General features: G+C 37.4%; 1 protein-coding gene across 20 annotated transcripts in view; it reads right to left on the bottom strand.

Moving 5' to 3' along the window:
- Window positions 1–1010: 1010 nt before the first annotated feature.
- Window positions 1011–25523, bottom strand: part of CLHC1 (clathrin heavy chain linker domain containing 1) — a 64671-nt gene continuing 40158 nt past the window's right edge. For 19 of the 20 annotated variants that reach the window (XM_055240606.2, XM_063618021.1, XM_063618029.1 and 16 more), the window contains 4 exons: window positions 12348–12522; window positions 5874–6076; window positions 2974–3153; window positions 1011–1349 (listed from right to left, as the gene is read on the bottom strand). In XM_055240606.2, the coding sequence (XP_055096581.1) occupies window positions 1153–1349; window positions 2974–3153; window positions 5874–6076; window positions 12348–12522 (755 nt within the window). In that variant the 3' untranslated portion in view covers window positions 1011–1152. The remainder of the gene's footprint in view (window positions 1350–2973; window positions 3154–5873; window positions 6077–12347; window positions 12523–25523) is intronic. The other variant, XM_055240612.2, reaches the window with a different exon arrangement.

Raw genomic sequence — 25523 nt, 5'->3', positions numbered from 1 at the left:
ATATGAAGCTGTCTGACTCCCCGTTCATCTTCTTTCCACTATAACATAAAAATACATATTCAATTTAAATTTAGGAGGGGAAAAGTTACGCTCTTTGCTGTTATTCTAATAGCAGCTCATTTTCATTTTTTAGTTGAAAATTTTTTTTCTTTTTTAAATAACAGAGACGGGATCTCACTGTGTTGCCTAGCTGGTCTCAAAGTCCTAGGCTCGAGCGATCTTCCTGCCTCGACCTCCCAAAGTGCTGGGATTACAGACATGAGCTACCTTGCCCAGCCAGCAGCTCATTTTAACCATGTTCCATGGTCAAGGCTGACATTTAGCTAGTAAGCTCTGGTGTGGCATAAGGGCTAAAGGCTGTTCTGATTAACTAGGTATCTGTTCTGCTTGATTTGTGCCCATGCCATACTAATCATTAAATATTTTTAAATTACACCTGTCCATGGCACAGAACTTTCAGAGTTTTCAATCAAATACTTATTCAGACACTTGAAATAATCCAAAACCACTTCTTATGACATATTTTCCATACCTATAGGTATCACAGGTCTACTTCTATGCAAAATTCGACTGGTCTTCTCTCTAAGTAGTAACATGCCAAGATTCCCAGCTTTTACACTAGAGGCCTAAGCTTTACCATATTTATATATATCAAAGCATGGGGCACATTTTTAAATCAGCAGTACAAAATTACCATACTCTAGGTTTTTGCCAGCAAGTCCAACATTAAAATGATATCCTGCTTTTCTTGTCAAGACAAGCTTTTAGCATTTCATGTTTGGGAAGACAGTCTAACACACAGGATACTACCCACACCTTCCTCAGTTCTTGCTATCATATTACATCACCAGAAAGTAATATATCTGGACATTAGCTTATGTCCTTAGATAAAAATGCCTACACTGTTTCACACAAAGTTATAATCTTGGATTTTATCAAGATTCAATATAAGAAATGACCATATGGGAAAAAGGAAGCAATAGTATAAATATTTCAAAGACAAATCTAAATGTCATCATAACAAAAGTGTGATTTATTTCTGAGATCTTCTTACTCTAGATTTATTTATAAGTTAGTTATGTTAAAATCAGTTTGCCCAACCAGCATACATAAGGTGTTGTACAAGCTCCCTCAGCTGGTTAAGATATAGAACTACCAAAACACATGTTCCATTAGGTTGACTGCGTCATCCTCTTCAGAAATTTCTGTAACTGCAGCCTGAGATCGAAGAATAGACACGATGTCATTAGATAATTTGTCAAAGCCACTCTGTGAACATATATTTGCCACTTCTTGCCACTTTTCTATGGAGCAAAAGGAATCATTTATCATAAGACTTTCTACTGCATCTGTGGGGAAAAAATACAATATTATAGTATGGCACTTATTTGATAATCTATACTTCAGTGATTCTTCAAAAATAGAAAAGGACATAATTTCAACTCAGTTACTGTTAAACTCTATCTGATTCCCCTAAGATTAATGATATAACATGCAGTGCTCAGTCAAGCTCATGGTAAGTACTCATGTTAGTTCCTTCTCCTCCTCCCTTACCATTAACCTCTTCACGTCTCAATTCAACCCTCTACCACTTCTGACATTCCACGTCTCCACTCATCTCCTTCTTGTTAAGGTAGCAGATGTTGAAGGCTATAAGGCAGGAACTCAGAAAGTGACGAATGTGGGCTCATCCTTATTCACAGAGTCTATAAGGCACCACTAGAAACTATCAAATAACTGTGGACCTATAGGTCAAGTTTTCATGATTTCAAACACTTATGTAAATGCCTTAGTGGAGCTAACCCAAGGACTGAAGAAACTCTTTGACAAACTCTTTATCCTATCTCTAGCTGGAGACCTCTTAATGATGGGGCTTCTATAACAAATATTTTTCTTAAGGAAATAAAATCATTTTGTTTGTTAAAGAAATTTAATATTATTTACTTTTTAAAATATCTTAGTGATCTATCAATTTATGGAACTCATTTCTTATCTATTACCTGCATTACTTAGGGTACTTCATAAAAGAGGATCACTTTTTAGAATACTGTCATCACTATAATTTTATTTCTACCATAATTATTATTTTTCTATAAAAATATTTTAGTTGATATCTGTAATGATAATTTCAAAATATAAAGTTATCTTCCAAAATATGTTTTCAAGTAATTTAAAATCAAGTTGTCTGTTCAACTTCCTATATGAAATTAATGAAAAGAAAATAAAAGTGAGTTTTAATTATTCTCTCTCTCTCTCTCGTTTTTTTTGAGGCAGGGTCTCACCCAGGCTGGAGTGCAGTGGCACAATCACGGCTCACTGTAGCCTTGAGCTCCCTGGGCTCAGGCAATCCTTCCACCTCATCCTCTCGAGTAGCTGGGACTACAGGTGCATGCCACCACACCTGGCTAATTTTTGTATTTTCTTCATAGAGACAGGGTTTTGCCAGGTTACCCTGGCTGGTCTTGAACTCCTGAGCTCAAGCGATCCACCCGCCTCAGCCTCCCAAAGTGCTGGGATTACAGGGGTGAGCCACTGCACCCAGCCTAATTAGTTATTCTCTAATCCACAGCAGAGTTAGGTTCAGAGTGAATATCATGTGTAAATACACATACATTTGGTTTAGGAATTAAAACATATAGTTTATATCTATATAACATTTAAAATACATATAAAAGCTAAATATACATATATGTCAACATATATAAAGTTTTTAGTGTTAGTGATTATAATTATTGTAATATTCCCCTTAGTCTTCATAAACATACTCCCTTCATTCTAATTCTCTCAAGAAATAGATCCTATTACCAATAGATTATTATTTACATGGCAATCTTTACATTTACAAACTCCTAAAAATAACTCTTGCTAAGAAGGAACTCTTAGGGAAATTTGAGTTAACTCATGCATAATCATCTTGAACCTCTCCCTAGATAACCCACTACTATTTCCTCTACAACATTTTATTCTACTTACCTATCCCACCTTTATTTATTTCTTGAAGTAGCTTAATGCCAACTTTTTTCATATCTACAGAGAACAGATGAAGTATGGCAAGACCAAAAGATAAAGATGGTTGTTTCTCATTCAACTCTTTAGTGAGACACTGAATTAATTCAACTTGGGGACATGATATTAATAGCTGCAACAGGTCATCTGAAGGCAAAAATGAAAAACTTTATGTCAGTGCCCTCATATGATATATCAACTAGAAACTAGGATTAGCTAATGTCTATACCTGCCAATCAACAGTTTTTCTAATCCTTTCGAAGCCCTCAATGATCCACTCCAACCTAAACTCAACAGTACTATCCCCTAGCCCCCCTCAAAAAAACTCATGCTCAGCATAGTAAAAAACAAAGGAAAACTACCCATAAGAGTATCCAAAACATAATCAAATAATTATAATGAAAAGAAATGTGGTATAATAAAAATATAGATTGGCTATTAGGAAACCTGAATTCTAATCATAGCTCCATCAGTCACTTACTCTTTTGGAACTCAGTTTTCACATCTGAAAAGTGCTAGAATTGGAGATAATTTCTAAGGTTCCATCTAATACTACAGTTTGTTTGTCTACATCTTGTTGCTCATATTTGGACCAAATTCTGGTGAGTATAATGTCTTTCTTTCTGTGCCTTGCACAGAAAAAGCAACTCAGTAATTTTTTTCCTAAAACTATCAAGCATTTAGAAATTCAAAAATGAAAACTTTAAGAAGCCATTAGCTATTTCAGGTAGCTAGAGGCGGAGCCATATGAAGTTTCCTATATTTGACCACAAAAAGCACAATTCCATATGGGTTAATCTCTAGTTAACCACTGAGGTAATCTAAAGCTACAATTATGATTTGTATTCTTAAATTTTTTCAAAACAAATTCTCACTGTGTGGCCCAGGCTGGAGTGCATGGCTCATCATAGGCATAATGATTGTGTACTATATCCTCAAACTCCTGGGCTCAAGCAGTCTCCCACCTCAGCCTTCCCAATAGCTGAGACTACAGGTGTGCACCACCGTGCCCCACTCTATACTCTCAAATTTATAAACTTTGTATTAACTTCCTAAATTTTTTAAAGTAAAAATATTATTTTGGGGCCACAATAGAGGTAATTTTTAGAATAACTTCTGAGTGCCTTTAAAGAACTACCATAAACATAATTTGAACTCTGAAAGCCTTGGGTTTTTAAAGTGTATTTAATATATAGAGATGGGGTCCCACTATGTTGCCCCAGGCTACTCTTGAACTCCTCGTCTCCTTTTTGCTTACTACATTTCAAAATCCATTTTCTTTTTAAAAAAATTATTATTATTATTATTATGGGATAAGGTCTCACTCTGATGCCCAGGCAGGAATGCAGTGCCACAATCACAGCTCACTGCAGCCTAGAACTCCTGGGCTCAAACGATCTTCCCAACTCAGCCTCCTGAGTGGCTGGGACTACAGACCCTATCCCTAAAATTTTTAAATTCTAAGAGTAATTAAAATCTATATCCCATGTCTAAACATTAACTAATATAATTCTTACATATGGAAAAATAATAGTTAACAACACAGAAACTGAAACTGTATACTTATGTAATGGAATATTAATTAATACCTACTATGCCAGATTCTGTCCTGTCACTACATAACCAAATCACTTAGCTCTAGCTGTGCCTTAGCCTCTCTGTGGAAACATACTATTTTTTTCATCTATAAAATGGGACAATAACAAAACCTACCTCATAGAGTCAACATAAGGATTAAGTGAGATAATCCATGAAAAAAAGCCTAGCTATTATTACAATAATAGTATAGGGCATGCTGTTATTAATGAAGAAATTTGTAACTTAAAAAAAAAAACATAGGTTCTAAGAAAAAGTCAATTAATTGCTTGAAAATGACCAGATTCAACAACCACTAAAACTCCTTTTTCCTGGAATAATGTGACCTAAAATGGCCATGTCTGGTTCCATTTTGCATCTTCTTGGAACTGGGATACACAGCCTGCAAATCAGGACAGGCACTGGCCTGGGGGATGGGGAGATGTCAGCAATGCCTGCACTTAGAGTTATTGTCAAACTAGATCCAGAGTAAGAGATCCGCTCTTCCAACTAGGGTCACCCTAAGGTCCACAGTTCTCTCAGATTACCATTCAATTGTAATCTCAGATTACTGTTCAATTGTGTTTTAAAATTTTGAAATAAATTAGCAATTCTTCATTTATAATGTTTATATCACAGTTCAAAACATTATACATTGCAGGCTGGGTGCGGTGGCTCACATCTGTAATCCCAGCACTTTGGGAGGCTGAGGTGGGCGGATCACGAGGTCAGGAGAACAAGACCATCCTGGCTAACACGGTGAAACCCCATCTCTACCAAAAATCCAAAAAGTTAGCCAGGTGTGGTGGCAGGCACCTGTAGTCCTAGCTACTTGGGGGGCTGAGGCAGGAGAATGGCGTGAACCCAGGAGGCAGAGCTTGCAGTAAGCCAATATCGCGCCACTGCACTCCAGCGTGGCAACAGAGCGAGACGCCATCTCAAAAAAAAAAAATTATATATCACAAATAAGTTATCTTTAAAAATCATATATGTAGTATGTTCTAGCATATCTGCTAAGTTTATCTTTAAAACTGTCTATTTCCAGGACTATATGGTTTATTAAATGTTTGTATTTTGAGGAAATACATAATATTTTTGAATGTCTAGCATGAAAGCCAATCAACTCCAGCTTACCTATGTTCACGAAAAATTACAAAAGAAATCTTCTACTTATTGGTATATATAAAATTGATTTTATAACATAAGTTTAAAGTAGTGCTTGCTATTATGGGTAATCTTACAATTAAAGTCCAGAATTCAAATGTATACAAATGGCAGACTTTTTAACTTACCGGTAGTAAAGTCCTTCAACTGCTGTATGTACTCCATGACCCTATGAGTCTGCCCCTGTTTACACAAGCAAAGAATAGCTTTCTTGTGCAGGCCACATTCACTGTAGATAATCTGAGCTAAAGCCAGGCACTTGGCCTTGTTATAAGTATCCTGCTCCCCATAATCACAAATCACATCCCCAGCCTCCTCAGAAAATGTCAGTCTAGAACAAGCAGATCAATAAGACATATGTTAGAAAATTCCTGATGAGTGGCTGAGACTGAAATATTTGAAAATTCAGCACAGTAGAACTGGATTTTCTATTGCCTGTAAGAATTCCAAGTTACAATTTAATAGGCAATTGATTATGTAGGAGAAATTAAACATATCTGAGATTTAACAACAACAACAACAAACAATCAGTGTGTATTCCCTTGGAGGAAGACATTTTGGCTCCTCAAAAGCTCAAGTTTTAAAAAAAATCCACAAACAAGATTAAAACTCTCCTAAAAAGACTGATGGGTCTAAAAATTACAAGGTAAACAAAAAATGCTCTCATAATTGGGTGTCTTAATATTCTCAAGCAGTTATCTAGATTCTAAACCCTATGGAACATAAAAGCTTATTAAATGTTGGTTATTGATAGTGACAACAATTTCAGCTCATAGAGGTAGATATTGCAAGCACTTGTACTAAAAGGAAAACAAAGTGCGACAGCACTGTTATTTTTTAAATTTGTTATAGATTTATAAGAGGCAAAAGGGGAAAATGGACACAATTCTGCCTATTAGGAAAGACTGAAGAAGCAGTTCTTTTGAAATGGCTCAACTGAATAGATTTCACTTGTACCACCTTTTATATACAACTGAATAGATTTTAATGTACCACCTTTATACACAACTGAAGTTAATCATCTGATGTACTATCAGAGTAACTTCACCTAGAAACTATAGGCATAGCCAAAAGAACATCTGTGTAAGATTAAAGATATCACTTCTAATTACTAGTGGTATGAAAAGTATACTTTATATTTTTAATTGATAGTTACAAAATAACGGCAATCATGTGATATTGGTGTCTGTATACATCTAAAAATGCTGATAACATTAAAATGAAATCCTGAACCCCCTACAAAATGTCTCTTTACTGAAAATTCAGTAAATAAAGCCTTCTGTTTTTATTGGGGTGGGCAGCAGAGAGGTGAGTCAAATCAAGAAGCAGTTTGAGTACAAATCAATTATTTAGTTAAGCAATTCTCTGACTTCCACACTTTAATACCAAAATATAGGTTTTAGTAGCTACAGTTGCCACAATTCCTGAGGCTGAACAAGTTAATTATTTCAATCTATGTAGTGACTGAAATACTGTAGCAAAATCATAATGCCAGTATTTTAGTATTTATTTATCTTATTAATGCCATTATTTTTTTAAGGGTCACCACCTCAGAGAAGGCCAGGGCTGGGAAGTGGGCCAGGGAAGTTCCCTCCCCCTTTTTCCCTCCAATCACCTCATCATATCCTCTTTCTGCTTTCCAAAAGTCCCCTTGTTGGGTTTTCTCACCCTTACTCCTAACTCAAAGAGGACTCTTTCTGGGACTTCTGAAAGTGGATCTGAGACCAGGCTAGCTCTGGAGAATATGAATAGCTAATAAATAAAATACGCTTAACCCCACAGTAATCTAAGACATATTTGATTATAAATTTGATTTTTAATTTTTTTAATGTCAAAATAAAGGTAATATACAATCTCTAAATCTACACGTAAAATTTATTTACTGTTACTTTCTAGGATTGAGTTTGCAAAGTTAAAATTTCAGAGGATATTTATCTTCCTCTGGGAGCAATGTCTGCAATTAAGAGAAGTAATACTGGTAAAGGATGGTTTCTTAAAATTTAGACTTTGTAGACCAAGTGATTAGACTTTTCACAGGTAAGAATGACTGAGAGAGCCACGATTAGCCCATACGGCAGGCTGCTACAGGGCTAGCTCTATGCTGAGCTTCTGGGAATGAACTGGAAGGCTTTTTAAGGTAGTCATGTGACACAGGCCAGATAATCAGAGGCAGAAACCAGGAAACAGAGACTAAGTATGAAGAATGTGAATTGCCTTTAATATTCCCTGTTATATTATCTCAGGATCCTTAAAACTAGTGGCATTTCCTCAATGCATGTAGTCACAGAACTGCATAGTTATTAAAAAATTTAAATTCTTACAACTAAAAGGTTGAATGGGTCAAGAACCATCACTATGTGTAAGAAACTCAATCTTGTCTGAAGTGTCTTTGCACTAGAACTTTTTAAAACAGGTTTTGGTAAAGAACATACACTTTCTGATGATGTCCTCAAGTCCAAACCATTTCCAGTACTCCCTGATAAGTACTTTTTGTGGAGGGTGTAGAAACATGATCAGGCAGAGAAAGAGAGAAGGGGGGCAAAGAGAGAAAAGAAGGGCATACATATGAAGATGATATTTCCTAAAACAAAATTAACAGGCCAGGCGTGGCGGCTTATACCTGTAATCCCCAGCACTTTGGGAGGCCAAAGCGTGTGGATCACCTGAGGTCGGGAGTTTGAGACCAGCCTGACCAACATGGAGAAACCCCGTCGCTACTAAAAATACAAAAAATTAGCCAGGCATGGTGGTGAATGCCTGTAATCCCAGCTACTCAGGAGGCTGAGACAGAAGAATTGCTTGAAGCCAGGAAGTGGAGGTTGCAGTGAGCCGAGATTGAGCCACTGCACTCCAGCCTGGGCAATAAGAGTGAAACTCTGTCTCAAAAAAAAAAAAAAAAAAAAAAAATTAAACTATTATGTGGACAGTAAATGAAGGCCATAATAAGAATGGGTGGGAGAAACACTTTGCACTGGTAAATAGTGCCATCAAGATAGCTTTATTGAGTTGTATAGGGGAAACGGTGAATTTGAAATGAGTGGTAGTAGGCAGTAGTATGCAAAGCTACCATTTTTATGTTTGGGACATTTGTAAGTCATGAATTTATTTAGGAAATGCTTGCTTACTAATGTCCATCTATCTCTTTATAAGATGAAACCCTTCTTAAAGATGAGAGCTGTTCATTATTCTCTAATATGTATTCTACATCCCTATGCATTCAGAGTCAAATAAGCATAGCCCATATGCTGCCAGCAGCAGGCTATAACTACTAGATAGATGACAGGGAGGCCTTTCCCTACTCTGCCTTCCAATATACACAGCCCAGCCCAACTTCACAAAGACACAGTATAAGCAGCTGCTATCTATTCTCTGATTGATCTTCCTAAGTTGTTCCATGGTTGTGGTAGACACTGTTCTGGTGCCTCATCCAGGTCCCATTTACTGAACCAGTGCCCCTTCTCCAGCTGACTACTAACAGCTCACAGTTGCCCCCTTCTCTGAAGAATTGTCCTCAGGTGTCTGTAGCCACCTCACTCAGAAAATTATGCCTATCCACAACCCCCAATAGTCTACACTCAACCCCCAGTGACTGATAGGGGTTACAAAAGGCCAGCCCCTTAACAAAAGGAAAGAACTCTGTGTAATGTCTATGCTCTGTAACCCTCTCCCTGTGATAATGGCCAATACTAGACTTGAACTGAGTTCACATCATTGCTTGGCTCTTTTCTAAGTCCTATCCTATTTCATTCTCCTTAAAAATTTTCCTGAGGAGTAGTTTATTAGTAAATGATCTGCACCCTAATACAAGTCTCAAGTTTTCTTCAAGGAAATAGGGAAGCTGAGTGCCAAAAATATTCCTCTCTGCTCCATTATATAGCAACAGTCCTACCTGTTCATGATAATCAAGTCAGTCAAAACTTCTAGACTCACAGGCACTAAAGTTGCAGGCATGAGAAGCACAAATTTCCTGGGATGGTTAATTTTATGTGTCAACTTGACTGGGACAGAGGGCGCCCAAATATTTGGTTGAAAATTACTCTGGGTGTGTCTGTGGGGTATTTTGGGATGAGATTAACTTTTTTTTTAGTTTGGAAGTATTTATTTTCAAATTGTAATGTCAATTTTACCAGTACTAAAAAAGAGAGAGATTGCACTTATTATAATGAGTTACGTAGTTTGTCAATTTTTTGTTGAGATGACAATGTTAATATATATACTTTTATTCATCTGATAAAGATGTCATTCACACTTTCTATAAAGCTTCATTTTAATTAAGGGTTTCCTTCTCTGACATTAGTGCTATTATCGGAACAGGAAATTAGAAAGTATGTCAAAAGCAACACAAGCTTTTTACTCTGTGGCAACTGGCTCTGTTGTGTAGGTAATACTTACATTCCACACTTATTTTATTCTTACACTGGTAAAAACATTCCAATGTTTTTTGTGAGAAATCATTGAGGGAGGGGCTTAAGACTATATTATTATAACAGCAATTTTAAATGACCACTCTAACAGAGTACATGACCTGTAAGTGGTACTAAAAAATACTGACTTTCAAAAATAAATTTAACATAATTTGTTTAATAATTTTCTCATTTTCCCTAATGTATACTTTTGTTGCTGTTGTTTGTTTTTTGAGACAGCATCTAATTCTGTTGCCCAGGCTGGAGTGCAGTGGCATGCTCAAGCTCAGTGAAGCCTTGATCTCCAAGGCTCAAGTGATCTTCCCACCTCAGCCTCATAAGTAGCTGAGACTACAGGCATCGCCACCACGTCTGGGTTATTTTGTTCTATTTTATTTTTTCATAGAGATGAGGTCTCCTATGTTGCCCAGGTTAGTCTTGAACCCCTGAGCTCAAGCAATCCTCCCGGTCTGTCCTCCCAAAGTGTTGGGATTACAGGCATGAACCACCATGACCAGCCCTGAAATTTTCTTTAGAAGCTAAAAAACTGATTTTCTTGTTTTGTTCAAGGCTTAACAAAATTCAAAACATTTCTAAATAAAAAGTCAATGTCTGAATAAACTGTATAATTTTGCCAAACATGATAATTTTAGGTGCATGGGAATAGGCTCTCAGGCCTTAAGATGGGTTCTTCTTCTTTTTTTTTTTTTTTGAGATGGAGTTTTGCTCTTGTTGCCCAGTCTGAAGTGCAATGGCGTGATCTCGGCTCACCGCAACCTCTGGGTTCAAACGATTCTCCTGCCTCAGCCTCCCAAGTAGCTGGGATTACAGGCATGCGCCACCACGCCCAGCTAACTTTGTATTTTTAGTAGAGACGGGGTTTCTCCATGTTGGTCAGGCTGGTCTTGAACTCCAGAGCTCAAGTGATCCACCCACCTCAGCCTCCCAAAGTGCTGGGATTACAGGCGTGGGCCATGGCAACCGGCCAAATGTGGTTCTTCTTTGTATGAAAATTGAAGACTGATTCTGCCCTACCCCAAGGTATTCACACAGGAATGTTATATGAAAGGTCTTTACTTGCTCCCAAGCTTATAATTCTGATAGATATGTATACGACTATGTATATCCCCAGGGTGAGTGTGCACTTACTTTACAATCATTCCTAGAGTTGCTTTATGGTTTGCCCATAATTATGAAAAGCCAGCAGGCATAGCGATTGTTTTACTTATAGCCAGAAGTATCCACGAGGAGAAAAAAAGCTTACAGGAAAACGTAAGATTCATTTCTTAGATGACCTGATAGGATTTTCACCCTTTGCAGCTGTGTAACTAGTGAGGAACGTTCATAGACCAGGAAAATCAAACATTCAGTTGAAATGATGCTGTTCTGTTCTCTGCTCTAGATGGGAGCCATCTTCCCACAGATGTTACTTTAAAGGATCTCCTCTCCTTTGCCTATGTCTATGGATAACTCTTGTCAATTTCTATCACCCAGCTAATAGTCAATATGAAAATAAAGTTATTTGGAATGTAGTGGTGTATTTGCTAAGAAAATTAGATTTCTACAGGAAACTAACTAACTATATATATATATATATATATATATATATATATATATATACACATATATATTTTAGATTGAGTCTCGCTCTGTCACCCAGGCTGGAGTGCAGTGGCGCAATCTCGTCTCACTGAAACCTCTGCCTCCCTGGTTCACATGATTCTCCTGCCTCAGCTTCCTGAGTAGCAGGGACTACAGCCGTGTGCCACCACGCCTGGCTAATTTTTGTATTTTTAGTAGAGATGGGGTTTCACCATGTTGGCTAGGCTGGTCTTGAACTCCTGACCTCCAGTCATCTGCCCACCTTGGACTCCCAAAATGCTGGGATTACAGGCATGAGCTGCAGCACCTGGCCATCATGCCTGGCTAATTTTTGTATTTTCAGTAGAGACAGGGTTTCGCCATGTTGGCCAAGCTGGTCTTGAATTCCTGACCTCAAGCGATCCTCCCACCTCTGCCTCCCAAAGTGTTGGGATTAGAGGCATGAGTCACCACACCCGACCACTAAACACTTTCTGATTAATTGCAATAGGGACCTGAAGTAAATGTTCAAGTAACATATTGATAAAACTATTAATATTTTTAGAACAAACAACTTTATTAACCAAATGTCAAAATTAAAAGCTTAACTTTGCTTACCTTTCCTGTGTAACCCAATTGATAACTAAATCTAACCGTTTTTCCGATAATCCACATTTGATTCCTTCCAGGGTTAGAGCTGCATCAACGGGACATTGAAAAGCATGACTTGTGATAAAGAGGGCCTCAAAAAATAAGAGTAATGGAAGAGGCTTTCCTCTAATTTTTCCAACAGCTACAGAAAGGAGAAAATTTTCTGAGTCAAATACTTTAAGAAATAGTTTGCTTTTTCTTATTTCATATAACTATTTTCGTGCCTTTGCTTTTCTAAAACTTTAACAATCTAAAATTATACATTTATAATTTTTAACTCATGCTTATAGATTAAACTTTATATTTTGGATAATGACTAAATATCACGTGCCATGTGAAGACGGAGGCAGAGATTGGAATGATCTGTTACAAGCCAAGGGAGGCTAAAAATCGCTGACAACAACCAGAAGCTAGGAGAGAGGCATGGAATGGAATCTCCCTTAGAGCCTTCAGAAGGAATGAACCCTTGACACCATGATTTCAGACTTCTGGCCTCCAGAACTGTGAGCGAATATATTTTTCTTTTAAGTCATAGAGTTTTCCTGTTAATGAGGCCAGTTTGCTATGACCGAAGAGAACAAAAGGTGCAGCTGCAGATACACAGAGGATAAAATTCCTAATGCAAACTATCCTGCTTTAATGACCAATCAAATGAGGCAAATATAAAACTGGACATTTAAAGGTATATACTTAGTCTAACATACCCTAACATTGAAAATAATTCAATGAGGATGACAAATTAGGATCCTGAAATTTACATGTAGATTTAGCCAGTGACCAAATAAAGTATGTCAATCCCAAATCAGCATGACTACAATTCATTTTTTATTAAGCTGTCTGTACACTCAATGCTTGAACTTGCAGGGGAGGAAGACTGTCAATTTGAACTCTTAATCCATCAAATTATTTTCCTTTTTGTGAGCAGAAAATAAATTTATCACCATATCTTATTTCCTAGATTTTTATTTAATTCTCCTCCTCAAAATCAAGTGAGACAATTTAGAGAGAACAACTGGATATGGATGTCTTGGAATTTAGAGAACAAAAAGACCAGAGCCTGATATTTGCCTGGAAAGTTTAAAGGTGAAAGGTTAGAGTGAGTAAAGAGAATTAAAGTACAAGCAAATTCTACTTTCAAAGATTGCATGTTCCTTAAGGGTGAAGGAGATTCCATGAAAGGCAGGTAGGCTGGTTGTCTTGAAAAGGCTCTCTCAGAGAGGTCTGCATGCAGACCAGATAACCCCACCTGAGAGAGTCTTTGGGGGTACACACCACCAGAAGTAGCTAAAGGGAAATCATTAGCAGCCAGCTAAAGTAATACCTCCTAAAACAATAAAAGGCACAATGGAAAGTCCCCAGTGAGGGAAGGCCCTAAAAAGCAAAGACTAAAGCAGTAAACTAGGAGCCAACATTGGGCATCTACCACACCCAAGAAACATCAAAGCCAAATGACCACTGCACCAGTTGAGTAAGACCTTTCCTGTCTCTTATATAACCCCACTGTAAAGCTGCCTAGTGATTAGAAGAGGAGGGAGTAGCAGAGTAAAGAAGAAGCAAACATGTCTCCTGAGTCTCAATAGGTTCTAGAGCCAAATCAGAGCCTAACCAGGGTAAGGAGAAAAATTTTAGATTAAACAAGAGATTGCAGTTTCGATTTAGTTTAGACTAGACTTTTGGGTACCTAAAAATAAAACTATTAATATCTAAAAGTGAGTGAAAAAAAGCTATGTGACATGACCAAGATACTATCCAGTAAAAGAAATAGGAACGTCAACACAGCCCTTTTAAAGGGCAATGGTGAGGAAGAATAAAATTGTTTCTTGCTTTGTACTCTTTCAAGTCTACCTTGAACTTTAGACTCTATCATGTCTAACTGATCTATGATTCAGTTTCATAGATCAAAGCTTGGTAAAACCAGGTATGAAATAAAAAATGGATTCTGCATCTGATTGAGAGTCTACTAATGAAATGTTTGGATTTTCACAAGACAATATATAATATCTATTTTTTTATTGTTCACAGACTTTTTAAACTTATTTCTCAACTCTCAGATACACTGTATTATAAAGAAAATTAATTCTGAATAAGTGGCATGGTGCTAAAAACCCCTAAAGCTTGCATAGTGCTTTGAAATTATCAACTGGTCTTAACCAATAACCCTAACAAGGTGGGTATCATTAACATTCCTAGTTTTCTTTTCTTTGTTTCTTTGTTTCTTTTCCTTTTTTTCTTTTGAGATGGAGCCTCGCTGTCGCCAGGCTGGAGTGCAATGGTGCGATCTCACCTCACTGCAACCTCTGCCTCTCGGGTTCAAGCAATTCTCTTGCCTCATCTTCCCATTTAGATGGGAAAACAGGTGCGTGCTACCGCGCCCAGCTAATTTTTGTATTTTTAGTAGAGACGGGGTTTCACCATGTTGGCCAGGATGGTCTCGATATCTTGACCTCGTGATCTGCCTGCCTCAGCCTCCCAAAGAGCTGGGATTACAGGCGTGAGCTACCATGCTTGGCCTGTTTTCTTTCTTTTCTTTCTTTTTTTTTTTTTTTTTTTTTTGAGACAGGGTCTCACTCTGTCACCCAGGCTGGAGTGCAGTGGCACGATCGTGGCTCACTGTATTCTTAACTTCCCAGGCTCAGGTGATCCTCCCACTTCAGTCTCCTGGGTAACTGGGACTATAGTCATGTGCCACCACAGCCAGCTAATTTTTTGTATTTTTTGCAGTGACAGAGTTTCGCCATGTTGCCCAGGCTGGTCTTGAACTTCTGGGCCAAGCAATCTGCCTGCCTCAGCCTCCCAAAGTGTTGCTATTACAGGCATGAGCCACCACACCTGGCCAACATTCCTGTTTTTCAAGTAATAAAACTGAGTTTCAAGTAGATAAAGTAGCTTGCTCAAAGAACACAATGCAAGTGTATACTAAAGACAAAATTGAAGCAAAGATATTGTGCCTCCTATTCAACATTTTATAACATTCTATCTTCATGTTTTGTGATAAGTTAAACATATATACATTTACACATACATATGATGGCAGAAGATAAAAGATTTCTTAGGCCAGGCACGGTGGCTCACACCTATAATCCCAGCACTTTGGGAGGCCAAGGCAGGCGGATCATGGGGTCAGGAGTTCGAGACCAGTCTAACCAACATGGTGAAACCCCGTCTCTACTAAAAATACAAAAATTAGCCACGTGTGGTGGCACGTGCCTTTAATCTCACCTACTCAAGAGGCTGAGGCTTGAATCGCTTGAACCCAGGAGGCGGAGGTTGCAGTGAGCTGAGATGGCGCCACTGCACTCCAGCCTGGGTGACAGAGTGAGACTCCGCCTCAAAAAAAAAAAAAAGATTTCCTGTACCTACTATGGATTAACAAGATTCACGACAATTCAATTAGACTTTCAGGTAAAGACAGTAGACTGAACACACACATTCAATTTTAGCTCATTAAAATCATTAAAATAATAGTAAAGGGATTTCATAAGAATAAATTTAAAAGGAAATAACAAAATTCTGAAAGCCAGAAAATAGAGAGTGGAAACCAGCATGGCAGAGCCTTAAAAGTTTGATTCTAAACTACCAATAAGGAAAACCAAGAAGAAGCAATTCAATTCGCACCAAACAACACAGAAAGTCTCAGGAATTGCCAGCACCGGGAACCTCTGTAATGAGATGGGCTAAAACTAGAAATCTTGGCTGAAAGGCTGTTTAAAAAGCTATCCCTCACCCAGTCAGGTGATACCCCCTTCCAGTATGTAGAAAAAGCTGAGGCTTATTCTCTGAAAAAGATAAAACAAAAGGTGTCTACATGAAGACAACAGGCACAGTTGAGGGTAGAAATACCAAACTATTAATACGCCTTTTTTGAATTTCCAGAGAACTTTCTTCATCACTAGAATCACACTACATGTAAGCTCCATGATGCAAATCATTTTTGCAGGTTTCATTTTCTGCTATATCCCCAGCACCTAGAACAATGCCCAGCACATATTAGATAATCAATTTTGTTGAATGAAGAGTAAACGAATAAACAAATGAATGAGCTGGCTCCACACTTGTCTGCCTCTTTATCTCTCTTCCCAATTAGTCCTTTATCTCATTGAAAGGATTGGGTCTTACTAATCTTTGTATCTTAGTACCTAGGTCATAACAGTTTAATCTACAGTTAAAAACAGTCTATTTATTAAAATTTTCTGAAAATGTTATAGGAATATACTGCTGTGAACATTATTTTATTAGAAGCTCTGCTTCTACCAATGATATCTTTGAGCTTTAATATGTCTTAAAAACTAGATTTTATACAAACTTTTAAAAACAGAAAGCAATTGCCCAAAAAATAAGTATTTTAAGTGATTTTAATCGATTCTAAGCTATCAAACTTGAGATGGGCCTTTAAAGATCTAAGACTCTGCAAACATGACAGTGTGGCTCACATGGACTACTATTCCTGGCTATATCTTTCCCTCTCCTTAGATAAAATAAAACAACCTACATCCACATGGGAATGAAGTCTGAATTTCAGTTATGTATGTGATTCAGGAAGCCAAAGCCAACAAATTAACAAAGATCAGCGGGCTGTTGAAACATTACAGACCAGGCAGAGACAAACACAAAGCCTTTCTAGAGAACACACAGTAATCCCACAGTGGGGAAGAAATTAAGCTCACAATATTATCAATGTAAAAAGCTTACAATATTATAAATAAAAATTATCCGTCACACAAATCAAAGCACATCCATGAGCATGAGTTAGGATACCCAATAATCTGGAGAATTTATATACTTCAGAACTACAAACAACTGACTATAAAAGAGAGTATAAAATATCTATGTTTGGCTGGGCACAGTGGCTCGTGCCTATAATTCCAACACTTCAGGAGGCCAAGGTGGGAGGAATGCTTGAGCCCAAAAGTTTGAGACCTGCCTGGGCGACACTGTGAGATGTCATCTCTACAACAACAACAACAATAACAAAAAGCACATTAACCAGGCATGGTGGGTGTGCCTATACTCCCAGCTACTTAGGAGGCTGAGGTGGGAGGATCACTTGAGCCCAGAAGGTCAAGGCTGCAGTAAACTGTGATCACACCACTGCACTCCTACCTGGATGAGAGAGTGAGACCATGTCTCAAAAAAAAATTATATGTTTAAAATTATTAGAAATATAAAGGTAGAAATGGAAGCCATAATAAAGAGGAACAGATTTTTAAAACAAGCAGATTTGAAATGTTCTAGAAACAAAAGATATGATCATTGAGGTGGCACTACAAATCAGTGGAGAAAGTACAGACTTTACATAAATAGTACTAGAACAGAGAAACTATATATTTAAAAAAATGAGGCTGGGCGCGGTGGCTCAGGCCTGTAATCCCAGCACTTTGGGAGGCTGAGGCAGGTGGATCACCTGAGGTCAGGAATTTGAGATCAATCTGGCCAACATGGTGAAACCTCATTTCTACTAAAAACAAACAAAAATAATAATAAAAGAAACTAGCCAGGCATGGTGGCATGCACCTGTACTCCCGGCTACTCCTGAGGCAGGAGAATCGCTTGAACCCAGAAGGCAGAGGTTGCAGTGGGCCGAGATTGCGCCATTGCACTCCAGCTTGGGTAACAAGAGTGAAACTCCATCTCATAAAATAAAATAAAATAAAATAAAATAAAATAAAACTGGGCCTGGCGTGGTGGCTCATGCTTGTAATCCCAGCACTTTGGGAGGCCAAGGCAGGAAGATCACTTGGACCCAGAGCTTCCAGACCAGCCTGGCCAACATGGCGAAACCCCATCTCTACCAAAAACATGAAAATTAACTGGGTGTGGTGGTGCATGCCTCTAGTCCCAGCTACTCAGTGGTTGGGGCATGAGAATCACTTGAACCTGGGAGGAGGAGGTTGCAGTGAGCTGAGATCAAGCCACTGCACTCCATCCAGCTCAGGTGACAGAGCAAGACTCTGTCTCAAAAAAAAAAAAAAATTATTAAAGAAAAAAACTGAACTCCCAAATCATACTGAACACAAAAACAAGTTTCAGGTAGCTTAAAAACCAAATGTAAACAGCAAAACTATGATATTTTCAGAGGAGAAAAAAGAAAAATGACTTAGGGTAGGGAAGGACTTTTACATAATAAATAAAAATAATTAACCTCAGAGGAAAAGACTGATAAATTCCACTATATTAAAATTAAAAACTTCTGTTCATCTTAAGATATCATCATGAGAAACGATTTTTGTAACTCATTTTAATTAACAAAAGATTAATATTTACATTTCATAAGTAACTCCTAAAAATCGAGAAAAATATAGACAATCCAGCAGCAAAATGGGCAAAAGATCTTAAGTACTTCACAAAACAGGAAATACAAATACAAAGATACATATGAGCTGAGTGCAGTGGCTCACACCTGTAATCCCAGCACTTTGGGAGGCCAGGGTGGGAGGATGGCTTAAGGTCAGGAGTTTGAAACCAGCCTGGGCGACATAGCAAGTCTCCACCTCTACAAAAAATTTTTAAAAATTAGCCAGGCATGGTGGCTCACAGCTGTAGTCCCAACTACTCAAGATGCTGAAGTGGGAGGATCACTTGAGCCCAGGAGGTTGAGGCTGCAGTGAGCCATGTTTGTACCACTGCACTCCAGCCTAAGTGACAGAGCAAGACCCTGTCTTAACCAAATGGTATATGTGTATACATATATATGAAAAGATACTCAATTTCACTGGTAATGAGGCAAGTTCATATTAAAACCATAATAAATTTACATGACCACAAGAATGATAAACATTTAAAGGTCTAACACTACCAACCATTGTCAAAGATATGGAACATAGGAAATCGCATACATTACCACTGGGAATATAAATTAATACAAACACTTTGGGAAAATGTTTCTCATTATCTTCAAAAGCTGAAGATATGCATACCTTATGACTCAGGGAGTTCAGTCTTAGATACATATCCCAGAGAAGTTTACATACATGCACCAGGATATATTTTCATAGCAAAATTGTTTATAATAGCCCCAAACTAGAAACCACCTAAATGTCCATCCACCACAGAACAGATAAATACATTGTAGTATATTTAAATCTAGAAGATTTAAAATAAACCACAGCTACATGTAGAAACAAGGCTAAATTTCACAACTAATGTTGAGTGAAAAAAAGACATAAAACAATATAAGTATAAGCAATAGTATAATTCAGGAACACATGCAGGATTAAAGAATATATACAGTATAATTCGATTCACATTTAAGTGCAGTGGATTACAAGGATGTGATCCAGCTGCCTATCTCAGTAAATATAAAAGACATATTTTTATTTTCATAATTTCCTTAAGACACAAGTGAATATTTAAGGCAAAAATAGTAACAATATATATGATAATAGCACAAAAGAAGAAAGGTGATGGTAAGATTCATGCATTATGTGTAGAGTAGTAAATTATTAATTCAAGGTAGACTCTAGCAAGCGTGAATATTATAATCCTTAGAATAACAACTAAAACAGTAATACAAAGAAGCGTAGCCAAAAAGCCAAGATAGGAGAAAAGAGGGAATTCTTAAAAACTACTCAATTAACACAACATAAGATTGAAAAGAAGAAACTAAGGAACAAAGAACTGATGAAAATAATTGGGAAAAATATAGCAAAATGATAGGCTTAAGACCAAATATATCAATAATTTTGTTAAATAGTTACTATGTCAATTATGTTTAGTTATAGCAAATGAACTAAACTCTTGCTTCTGGCATGAAACCAGATAAAATATATAAAATAACAGCCTTCAAGTCATTGGACATAAGGCAGTGAAGGATAGTGATCCTTGAAAGATGGGGGAAAAAAATTAAGGTGAACCAAACAATAGCCTCAGTTTACTGCCTGGAGAGAGTTTCCAAGCCACAGTACAAAGATGGAGAAGCCAGTTAGAGTCTCGGTTCCTGAACTGAGGACATGGAGCTGGAAGTCTGCTGAGGTCAATGCATATAAAGATCACAGGGCAGAGTACCAGAAGAAAGAGAGCTGCCTAGGGTAAGAGCTTCAGAGATCTGCACAGCGTTCCCCACAAGTCATCAGCTGAGTATTGATTAGCACATACTGGTGAGGAAGCTACCTAAGGCCAGGGAAAGAACTATTCAGAAGGATTAGAGGGACTAATCCCTAGGGCTCAGAAATAGCTGAGAATAACTCTTCCACCAGAATGGCAAACTTCATAATCATCAGGTATCACGTAGAATATTCAGAAGGGTTTTGCTTCCAACCAAACACTGCTCCAGTCCTGCCTAACAAAATTTGAAAACAAGCTCCAGAAGGATCACATTGTTTCCAAGTAACTTACCTATATCTCAGAACAAAGGTTAAGAAGAATTTACGAAAATTCAGCACCATTAAGGTAAAATTTTTTTTTTTTTTTTTTGAGAGGGAGTCTCACTCTGTTGCCCAGGCTGGAGTGCAGTGGCGTGATCTCGGCTCACTGCGAGCTCCGCCTCCCAGGTTCATGCCATTCTCCTGCCTCAGCCTCCTGAGTAGCTGGGACTACAGGCGCCCGCCACCACAGCTAGCTAATTTTTTTGTATTTTTTTAGTAGAGAAGGGGTTTCGCCATGTTAGCCAGGTTGGTCTTGATCTCCTGACCTCGTGATCCACCCACCTCGGCCTCCCAAAGTGCTGGGATTACAGGCATGAGCCACCATGCCCAGCCTAAAATTCTTAACGTCTTGCATCCAATCAAAAATTAAACTTGCAAAAAAGCAAGAAAATATTACCCATAATGAGAAAAAAATTTAATAAATCAAAATTGACATGACAGAATTTGTAGAAAAGGATATTAAAAGTTATTATAACTGTATTATTTCATATTTACGAGGGAGAGGAAAGATGGAACATGTTAAGTAGAAACATGAGCTATATAAGAGAAACTCAAATCAAAGTTACAGAGATGAAAACTACAATGTCTGAAATGAAAAATACACTGGATGGGATTAACTGCAGATTAGATACTGAAGATTAGTGAATTTAAAAACAGCAATAGAAAATATCCAAAATAAAACGTAAAAGACTAAAACTTGGACAAAGAATAAATGAGCTGTAGGACAACTTCAAGCATATAATTGACATCCCTGAATCGGTGAGTGGGGAGAAGGGAGGTTGGGGCAGAAACATATTTGAAAAATAATGGCTATGTATTTTCATATATGAGGAAAACCATAACCTACAGATCCAAGAATCTCAATGGACTCCAAGCATAAGAAGCATGAAAATAAAACTATACTAACGCTCACAATCAAATTGCCAAAAAAAAGTAAAAATGAGAAAATCTTAAAAGTAGTCACAGAGAAAAGATACATATGTACGGAAGAACAAAGATAAAGATGAAATAGTATTTCTCAGCAGAAATAATGCAAACCAGAAGACAGTGAAACAAAATCCTTTAACTACAGAAAGAAAAAAAAAGTCTACCTAGAATTCTATACCTAGTAAAAATATCTTTCAAAAGCGAAGGTAAAATGCAGAATTTAAAAGCTGAATGAATTTGTCACCAGCAGATCTGCACTAAAAGATTAAAGGTAGTTTTAGCAGAAGTAAAATGATGCCAGATGGAAAAATATACATATGTTTTTGGAGACAGAGTCTCTCTCTGTCACTCAGGCTGGAGAGCAGTGATTTCAGCTCACTGCACCTCCGCCTCCTGGATTCCAGTGATTCTCCTGCCTCAGTCTCTCAAGTAGCTGGGATTACAGGTGCGCGCCACCATGCATGGCTAATTTTTGTATTTTTAGTAGAGACGGGGTTTCACCATGTTGGCCAGGCTGGTCTCGAACTTCTGACCTTGTGATCCGCCCACCTTGGCCTCCCAAAGTGCTGGGATTACAGGCCTGAGCCACCGCGCCCAGCCGGAAAAATAGATTTACACAAAGAAATGAAGACTAGATATGGTATATGCTATGAATGTAAGTATTTAGATGTGTAGTGTTTTTATTCTATACATCAAGTGGTATAATATCACTTGAGAATAGAATGGAGTAAGTTAAAGATATAATCTATAAAACTTACAGCACAACCAAAATAAGACAATAATGAGTTATATAGCTCCTAAGTCAACAAAGGAGAAAAATATTCAATTAATCCAAAAGAAGCCAGAAAAAGCAGAAAAAAGTTAAAAAAAAAAAGAAGAGATAAGAAAAATGGAAACAAAATAAAACACACCAGCGAAGTGTAGTGGTGTAGTGGTGCACACCTGCACTCCCAGTTACTCTAGAGGCTGAGGCAGGAGGATCCCTTGAGTCCAGAAGTTTGGGTTGTAATGCACTATGATTGTTCCTATGAATAGCCACTGCACTATAGCCTGGGCAACATAGCAAAATCCTGACTCTAAAAATAAATAAATAAAAACAAAACATAACATGTCAACAACAACATTAAATGTAAATAATCTAAGCACCTCAACTAAAAGGCAAAGACTGTCAGATTGTTGTTGTTGTTGTTTTGAGATGGAGTCTTGCTCCGTCACCCAGGCTGGAGTGCAGTAGTGTGATCTTGGCTCACTGCAACCTATGCCTCTCGGGTTCAAGCGATTCTCCTGCTTCAGCCTCCCGAATACCTGGGATTACAGGTACTCACCACCATGCCCAGCTAATTTTTGTATTTTTAGTAGAGACAGGGTTTCACCATGTTGGCCAGGCTGGTCTCAAACTCCTGACCTCAAGTGATCCACCCACCTCGGCCTCCTAAAGTGCTGGGATTACAGTCGTGAGTCACTGCTTCTGGCCTCAAATTGTATTTTTAAAAAGTAGGATCCAAGTATATGTTGCTTAGAAGAAACTGACCTTATACATGAAGACACTAATAGATTAAAAGTTAGAGGACTGAAGAAGATAAACCATGCTAATACTAATCTAAAGAAAGAAGGAATCACTCTTCTGATTTCAAAACTTACTACTAAGTTACAGTAATCAAGATAGTATACTACTGGCATGGGGTGGACATCTAGAGCAGTGGTATAGAACTGAAAGTCAAGAAATAACTCTAAATATTTATAGTCAATTGATTTTTGACAAAGAGGTCAAAATTCAATGGATACAAAGTATTTTCCCAACATGGTGCTGGGAAAACCAGATTATCCTTAAGCAAAAGAATGAAACTGGACCCCTACCTCACATCATACACAAAAATTAACCAAAAGTAGATCATGTATCTGAATGTGTAAAACTCTTAGAAGAAAACAGGAGTAGATCTCTGTGATTTTTTTTTTTTTTTTTTTTTTGAGATGGAGTCTTACTCTGTCACCCAGGCTGGAGTGCAGTGGCACAATATCAGCTCACTGCAAGTTCCACCTCCCGGCTTCAAGCGATTCTCCTGCCTCAGCCTCCCGAGTAGCTGGGATTCCAGGTGCCCACCACCACACCTGGCTAATTTTTGTATATTTAGTAGAGATGGGGTTTCACCATTTGAGCCAGGCTAGTCTTGAACTCCTGACCTTGTGATCCACCCGCCTCAGCCTCCCAAAGTGCTGGGATTATAGGCATGAGCCACCACGCCTGGACAGATCTCTGTGATCTTAAGTTAGGCAAAGACTTCATAGCTACAACACAAAAGGCAAAGCCATAAAAGAGAAAATTCATAAGTGGAACTTATCAAAATTAAAAACTTTTAACTTCAAAAGAAACCAGCAAAACACTTTTTTTTTAAATTAAAAAGAGTGAAAAGACAACCCACAGGTGGGAAAAAAAATATTTGCAAATCAAGTATCAAATAGGGTATTAATTCAGACTATAAAAGGAACTCTTAAAACTCAATAATAAAAAACACAATTTACAAATGAGCAAAGGATAGATATTTCTCCAAAGAAGATATACAAATGGCCAAGAGACAAGTGAAAAGATGCCTAACATTATTAGTCATTATGGACATGTAAATAAAAACCACAATGAGATACCACTTCACACTTATTAGAAAGTCTATAATCAAAAGATAGATAAAAACACATCCTGTTCATAAGGAACCCTTATACATTGCTAGCAGGAATGGAAAACGGTGCAACCAAACAGATTACCAATTCCTCAAAGTGTTAATACAGAGCTACCACATAATTTAGCTCAGCGATTTCACCCCTAAGTCTCTACCTAAAAGAAATAAAAATATGTAACCACACAAAAACTTGTATACAAATGTTCATAGCAGCATTATTCATAAAAGCCAAACAGTGGGAAAAGCCCAATGACCATCAACTGATGAATGTATAGACAAAATGCAGTACATTCATACAATGGAATACTATTTAGCCATATAAAGAAATGATACGTGCTACAGCATGAGCCAACCTCAAAAACATTACGCTAAGTGAAAGAAGCCTGTAACAAAAAGACCACATAATGTATGATCCCATTCATATAAAAGGACCAAAACAGGTAAATCTATACTGACAGCAAATAGATGAGTGGTTGCCTACAGTTTGGAGAGGAAGAAGAGACCAGGGAATGAGGAGTTAATGGGTACAAAGTTTATTTTTGTAATGATGAAAATGTTCTAAAATTAGGTTATGGTAATGGTTTCACAACTCTGTATTACAGTAAAATCATTAAATTTGGTGGAGTTTTTCCCACAAAGGCAACATATTCATTATACTAATAGAAAAGAACAAAACTAACATAATCATCTCAATAAATGTAAAAAAAAGTATTTGACAAATCGAATATCCATTTCTGATCAAAGTTCTCAGCAACCATGAATACAGATAATTTCTTCAACCTCATAAAGGGCATATATGAAAAACCTATAGCTAATAATTAATAATAAAAAACTAAATGCTTTATCCCTAAGATCACAAACAAGGCAGGAATATCTCCTTTTATCACTTCTATTCAAAACTGTATTGGAGAATTTAGCCAGTACAATAAAGCAAGAAAAAAAAAAAGTCACTCAGATTTGAAAAAAAGTAAAACTGTCTTTATTAGCTGATGACATGATCACTTACACAGAACATTCTAAGAAAGCCACAAAAGTACTAGAACTAACAAAGATTTAGCAAAGTCACAGGATACAAGACCAATATACAAAAGTTAACTGAATTTTTTTAAATCTCTTTTTTAAAAATAAAAACTGTATATCTGTATATATTTAAGGTCTACAACATGATGTTTGATATACATAGT

The sequence above is a fragment of the Symphalangus syndactylus genome, chromosome 14, assembly GCF_028878055.3.
Source record: "Symphalangus syndactylus isolate Jambi chromosome 14, NHGRI_mSymSyn1-v2.1_pri, whole genome shotgun sequence".
NCBI classification, from domain to species: Eukaryota; Metazoa; Chordata; class Mammalia; order Primates; family Hylobatidae; genus Symphalangus; species Symphalangus syndactylus.
Note: the sequence above shows the minus strand (reverse complement) of the source record. Positions and strands in the feature narration are given on the sequence as shown.